Genomic DNA, 7,286 nt, shown 5'->3' with positions numbered 1-7,286 from the left:
CAAGTACAGGGGAAAGACAGGAAAGATTGCAGGAAGGGACAGAAGAGGAGGCTATTTACAAGATTAAGGGTGGGACACAAACGGTTAAATAATACTTGAAATGTGATAAGAAAGCATCCAATAGGAAATTGTAATTATTGCCAGGAAACAGACAGTGGAGCATGTATTGATAGTGTGGGCAGTATGCATATATCTAATATGAAGGGGATACATTACATTCGTTTAAAGGGTATATTGAGTTGAACGTCATTAGATAGTCTCAAATAGTTTGTTATATTTTAAGAGAAACGGGGCAGGCAGGTAGGATTTAGTTTCTCCCAGTCTCTGGCCCAACCTCCAATACAGTAGGCAGCGGTAATGCACCATAAAGTTGGATGTCGATAAATCCCACCAAAGAAGTAGTTCACTTTTCAGGGAACTGTCGCTACCTGCTGGTAGCTAGCGCTAACACAGCTTCCTCAAAACAGAGAAAATGGCCGGTCAAGAAGATCCTGTGCAGAGGGAGATTCACCAAGACTGGGCAAATCGAGAATACATTGAGGTTATCACGAGCAGTATCAAGAAAATAGCAGATTTTCTAAATTCCTTCGGTAAGTACTCAGTAGCTAGATGACTTGGCAACAGCAACAAAAAGGCTGTCAATGTGAAGGCCTAACCTACTTCCAGCCCTGCTGGTCTTCTTGGCTAACGTAGTACGTTAGTTGGTTTCCATCCAAGACAGCAATAATATAATATACCTGCCGTACAACTCTCTTACTAATATGTATAACACGGGTTAAGAATTATACTTGCAATGTTATGGCTACGTTTACTTTATCGCGCAATCGATGAAACAGGTTCACTGCGCTTGCTATCTAATTGCGATGAGATTGGACTGAACTCGATACACGTAATGTTTATTTTGTAAATACATGTAGTATAAACTTAGTATAAGATGAAGTGAGCCAACACTGATTTTGTATCTGTGTTTTCTAAAATGGATAGCTAGCACCAGTTTGCAACGAGTGTGAACTTGCATTATTAAGGAGGGGTGTATCTGTGCGATGCCGACGATGAGTATATGACGTGTCTCGTCTACGGCCAGGAAGCTCCGCAAGCGTTGAAGTCAAAATACTTTCCTTACTCACCAAATGAGCATCACTTAGCTACTATCTCCATTTACTCCCGTTAAGGCCGGTATGTACTTTCAATCTTAAATGTACATGCATCCGTGCAGGTCGGAAGACTACAACAGCTCTTGACATTGGCGGTACATAATATTTTGTACCGACAGATATAATGTATTGAGTAAACCTATCATTATAGAACAGGGCTCTTCAACCCTGTTCCTGGAGATCTACCCTCCAGTAGGTTTTTACTCCATCCCCAGTTGTAACTAACCTGATGCATTTTATAAACCAGCTAATTATTAGAATCATGTGAGCTAGATTAGGGATGGAATGAAAACCTGCAGGATGGTAGCCCTCCAGGAACAGATTGGGGAGCCCTGTTATAGAATATGCATAAGATTGCAACGTCTGCCTATGTCCACACAGTTTTAAAAAATGTAATACCCCCAAACACCAAGTTAATTTCAAAATAGGCCATTGCTGATAATTCTTTCAATTTTACCAGTGGCATGCAGATGCACTTTCAATCATTTGATTGATCTCAATTATTTTAATGGGAATAGCCTACACATTTCGATCTTCTTGAATTACTGTTTTGTGAGCAAATTAGCACAGTTGGTGTTAACTATTAGCTTTTCTTGTATTTTCTTTCAATCAAAGCATATATCCTGCTTAGTGGCGCCCTCTGTTGTGTTTTGGAGCATGAGAAAATGTGACTATTCAGCTTCATCTAACCATTAGGGCTCCCGGGTGCATCTCAGTGCAATTAGAGTCACTACAGTCCCTGGTTTGAATCCAGGCACAACCGCCCGTGATTGGGCGCACAATTGGCCCGGGGTAGTCCGTCAATTGTAAATAAGAATTTGTTCTTAATGAACTTGCCCAGTTAAATAAAAATCATAAAATCTCACTATACATTTTTTTTTTTAGTAACTATGCTGTTATATTCGGTTATGTTAAATATGAAATAATCGTTATGTGATCTTGCGAGACACTGCTTCAGCTTTGATCTAACACAATTGTGAGAAGTAATAATATTTTATTTGTAATAATAAGTGATGAGTAGGACTATTAGGCATAGGCAACATATCTTGAGTGTTATTTTAAACTATCGGAGCGCCCTTCGTGGTTCTGAAAGGACAGCGCTAGGATCGAGCAATGATGTTAGAGAAGTTGAACCAACTTGTGGTGCTGAAGCATGGCTGAATCATAGCTCTGCCATTCGGCCAGTTCATGATTATTTTGTTGTTGTTGCAGTATAGCCTAATAGGCTTACGACTTCTTTATGGAAGTTGGAGCCGGAGGGGTTGGCTGCCGCCTTATCGGCTCAGACTGGAATATGTTCCGGGATTCTTCCGATGGCATTGAGGAGTACACCACATCAGTCACTGGCTTTATCAATAAGTGCATCGAGGACGTCGTCCCCACAGTGACCGTACGTACATACCCCAACCAGAAGCCATGGATTACAGGCAACATTAGCACTGAGCTAAAGGGTAGAGCTGCCGCTTTCAAGGAGCGGGAAGCTTATACGAAATCCCGCTATGCCCTCCAACGAACCATCAAACAAGCAAAGCGTCAATACAGGACTAAGATCGAATCGTACTACACCTGATGCTCGTCGGATGTGGCAGGGCTTGCAAACTATTACAGACTACAAAGGAAATCACAGCCGAGAGCTTCCCAGTGACATGAGCCTACCAGACGAGCTAAACTACTTCTATGCTCGCTTCGAGGCAAGTAACATTGAAACATGCTTGAGAGCATCAACTGTTCTGGACGACTGTGTGATCACGCTCTCTGCATCCGATGTAAGGCAATTTAAACAGTTCAATATTCACAAGGCCGCAGGAAGGACGGATTACTAGGATGTGTACTGCGAGCATGTGCTGACCAACTGGCAAGTGTCTTCACCTAACATTTTCAACCTCTCCCTGTCCGAGTATGTAATATCAACATGTTCCAAGCAGACCAACATAGTCCCTGTGCCCATGAACACTAAGGTATCCTACCTAAATGACTACTGACCCGTAGCACTCACGTCTGTAGCCATGAAGTGCTTTGAAATGCTGGTCATGGCTCACATCAACACCATCATCCCAGACACTCTGGACCCACTCCAATTTGCATACCGCCCCAACAGATCCACAGATGATGCAATCTCTATTGCACTCCACACTGCCCTTTCCCACCTGGACAAAAGGAACACCTATGTGAGAATGCTATTAATTTACTACAACTCAGCGTTCAACACCATAGTGCCCTAAAAGCTCATCACTAAGCTAAGAACCCTGGGACTAAACACCTCCCTCTGTAACTGGATCCTGAACTTCCTGATGGGTTGCCCCCAGGTGGTAATGGTAGGTAGCAGCACATCCGCAACGCTGATCCTCAACACGGGGGCCTCTCAGGGGTGCGTGCTCAGTCCCTGTACTCCTGTACTCCCTGTTCACTCTTGACTGCACTGCCAGGCACAACTCCAGCACCACCATTGCATTGGCTGATGACACAACAGTGGTAGGCCTGATCACAGACAACGATGAGACCGCCTATAGGGAGGAGGTCAGAGACCTGACCATGTGGTGTAAGGACAACAACCTCTCCTTCAACGGGATCAAGTGGGTAGTATATGGAGCTTTGGTGACAAAACGGATGGCACTGTGATTGACTACATCCAATTTGCTGAGTAGTGTTGGAGGCTATTTTGTGAATGACATCACCAAAGTCAATGATCGATAGGATAGTCAGTTTTACGGGGGTATGTTTGGCAGCATTAGTGAAGGATGCTTTGTTGCGAAATAGGAAGCCGATTCTAGATTTAATTTTGGATTGGAGATGCTTAATGTGAGTCTGGAAGGAGAGTTTACATTCTAACCAGACACCTAGGTATTTGTAGTTGTCCACATGTTCTAAGTCAGAACTGTCCAGAGTAGTGATGCTGGACGGGCGGGCAGGTGTGGGCAGCGATCGATTGAAGAGCATGCATTTAGTTTTACTTGCATTTATACCAGGCGGTGTCAGAGGAAGGCCCTAAAAATTGTCAAAGTCTCCAGCCACCCTAGTCATAGACTGTTCTCTCTGCTACCGCATGGCAAGCGGTACCAGAGGGCCAAGTCTAAGTCCAAGAGGCTTCTAAACAGCTTCTACCCCCAAGCCATAAGACTCCTGAACAGCTAATCAATTGGCTACCCAGACTATTTGCATTGCCCACCCCCTCCCCTCTTCTACAATGCTGCTACTCTCTGTTATTATCTATGCATAGTCACTTTAATAACTCTACCTTCATGTACAAATTACCTCGACACCGGTGCCCCCGCACATTGACTCTGTACCGGTACCCCCTGTTTATAGGTCCGCTATTGTTATTTACTGCTGCTCTTTAATTGTGTTATTATTCTCTTACTTTTTGCTTTTTATTAGGTATTTTCTTAACGGAATTGTTGGTTACGGGCTTTGACTACGTGGTATAGTTATTTGTAGGCTGTAGCCTAATGTAAATACAAGTAGCATTGCACTGTTTGAGGAGAGCGCTTTAATTGCGAATAGGCATTTCATTGTATTGTGCAGTTTACCCTTCTGTATCATAAATAAACTTTGATTTGATTAGCTTGAACACGTTTACAATAGCCTCAATGTACTTTTTTTAGCCTCTAGCTAGCCTCTGTACTTTGGTACCTACCTGTTCCATGCATACTGTCAATTGAGACAAATTAATTGCATTATTGAACTACAGTGCAATAGTTAGCCTACAGTTGGGAGATTATGAACATGTGCATTGTCTTTTGGGAGATTATGAACATGTGCATTAACTTCATAACCTATGATATTGATGCAATTTTATTCAAAGTCAATTAACCATATTTTCTTAAGAGTAACATTGATGTGATCAGAAATGAAAATATGTGGAACATATATTTCCTTTGCTTTAGATATGTCCTGCCGGTCTCGTTTGGCCACCCTGAACGAAAAGCTGACAGCGTTAGAGCGGAGAATTGAGTACATTGAAGCAAGGGTAAGTGTCAGAATTGCCGCTCAAATTCTACGTTGTAAATACATGAAATGTTTCCAGTTTGTTTTGCCTGTACAGTACTGGATGTCATCATAATGTGTTCTCTAAACCTCTTTTTCTGTTTAGGTCACAAAAGGAGAGACATTGACCTAAACCAAGATGGTATGCTGGACTGGGTGTTGTAGTTTGGCTGAGGGTTGCAAACTACATTTGTGACCATTTCCATGTTTGTCCTTTTTTTTTGAACTAGCTATGTATTTTTACAATTTTGTATTTGGTCTGTGGGACCACAAAAGACACGTCACACTGTGTGTATTTGGCTGCTGGAGGGTGACTATAATACCACAGCATCTCCCACAATGTTACAATCGATTGACTCTTTAATGCTATCTTAAACTTTGCACACTAGCTCTGCATCGCATTTATTTGATCACGGACTAACATAATGTATTTGTGCAAATCAAAACTAGTTAAGGACATCCTAATAGGGGAAAGTTTATTTTATAAGGTTAATTCTAAAGTGATTATGTGAAGGAGTGTACCCAACCCTATGGAGATTTTAAAGAATATGCATTGCAGAAATATCCTTCCACTTTGGCTGAGCCAGGATCATTTGAGCCACAGGAAGAGGGAGTGCCAAAATGAGTCGTCAGCTCTTTTAACTGTGGTCATTCTACTTATGTCTTTCACTTGTTGTTATTGTGTTTTCCCTCATTGTTCAAACGAATTGTAATAAACTGTTTAAAAGTAAGTTGTCCATGTTTTTGACATAGTGGCTTGAGAGTGTTTGGCTCAAGGGTAGCATTCATAGATGTCTGGTTGAAGGGGCTACCGGAATATAGTATAAGCTGTGTAGAATCAAGACTTGTCTTTTCTCATAGTTAGTCCATACACATAACATCTGCCAATATAGCCTCTGGTTGCTGCCCTCCGCCATACATTTGCCACAGGGACTGATTAACATCTATTTTGATCAAAATGATTTTGAGTGTCAGAAAGTGTCCCAGTCAATTCACCAAATATCATTGGACCACAGAAGGATAGCAATATTTGACACAACATTAGGTGCACGTTGCACTCTTAAGATGCACATTTTGTGTTGATTGTCTCAAAAACATCAGGAAAAAAGCAATACTGGCTAGTGATTTGTGGAGCTAGGTTTCCATCCAATTGGCGACAGTTTCATGTGAATATATATTCTAGAATCCACATAAAGAAAACATTTCTTGGGAATCACAACATGGCTAACGACTTTAGCTGTATGCCGGCCCAAAACTAAAGAAGGAAGCAGAGGGAAATATTCTAAGCTATTTTAATTGTTAGTGTTATAAAGCAGGCTACGGAAGCCAGGCCGTTAGCAATACTTTTTAACTGGTAAGTCAGGGGTTTCCAAACTTTATTGGCCTGCGACCCCGCTTTGATAAAAAAAAAGTTGTGACCCCACCATGTAAAAATGTTCATGTAATCAAAGGCCCATGTTTACTTTTTTAATTGGGACTATGACAGTCTTACAAATCAGCCTGATAGTACTTTTGATAGTATTTCAATCTGAAGGAAACATGGTTTGAAGTGACTGAAATACACAGGTTGGTGGCAACTTAATTAGGGAGAACAGGATTGTGCTAATCACTAGAGCGGAATTAGTGGAGTGGTATCAAATACATCAAGCACAAGCTCCATTCTGGCCATTATTGTGAGCAGTTCTCCCCTCACCAGCCTCCTGTGCTAAAATGCATCAGAAAGGTATTCATCAGGCAATCATTTTTAATTATATTCTGTGTAGAAAAAAAAATCATTAGGTTTCCATCCAATTGGCTACAGATTTTCACCTGAAATATTCTGAAATCCATATATATATTTTTTTAAATCTCCCCAGAGATTTCTATCAAATTGACTCATTGAGGATACAAGGCTGTGCGTAATGATGTGCACATGAAAAATAACCTTTGCTGTTACATTCCCAAGTACTGAATAAAAAATACAAGTTAAATTGGTTTTCAGCACATTTTCAACTCAATTTATAGTTTCGTCATAAAATGTTGCGTTGTATAGCGAATGTGCCTACTCTGGTATTGGCATGTGTGCTTGCAACCAGGTTGGCGCTCTAGGCGACAACTCAGCCAAGCATCATTACAATTACAAAGGGTCAAAAGTCTAGAGGCTTATAT

General features: G+C 41.3%; 1 protein-coding gene across 1 annotated transcript; it reads left to right on the top strand.

The window, feature by feature from the left end:
• The first annotated feature begins 441 nt into the window (after positions 1–441).
• Positions 442–5,869, top strand: LOC115140107 (probable protein BRICK1). The gene is made up of 3 exons (XM_029678221.2): positions 442–590; positions 5,039–5,121; positions 5,245–5,869. The coding sequence occupies exons 1-3, from the start codon at positions 473–475 to the stop codon at positions 5,269–5,271; spliced, it is 228 nt and encodes a 75-aa protein (XP_029534081.1). The 5' UTR covers positions 442–472; the 3' UTR covers positions 5,272–5,869.
• The last annotated feature ends 1,417 nt before the right edge of the window (positions 5,870–7,286 follow it).

This window comes from Oncorhynchus nerka, linkage group LG2, assembly GCF_034236695.1.
Source record: "Oncorhynchus nerka isolate Pitt River linkage group LG2, Oner_Uvic_2.0, whole genome shotgun sequence".
NCBI classification, from domain to species: Eukaryota; Metazoa; Chordata; class Actinopteri; order Salmoniformes; family Salmonidae; genus Oncorhynchus; species Oncorhynchus nerka.
The sequence above is the reverse complement of the archived record's forward strand: the minus strand, read 5'-3'. Positions and strand labels throughout refer to the sequence as shown.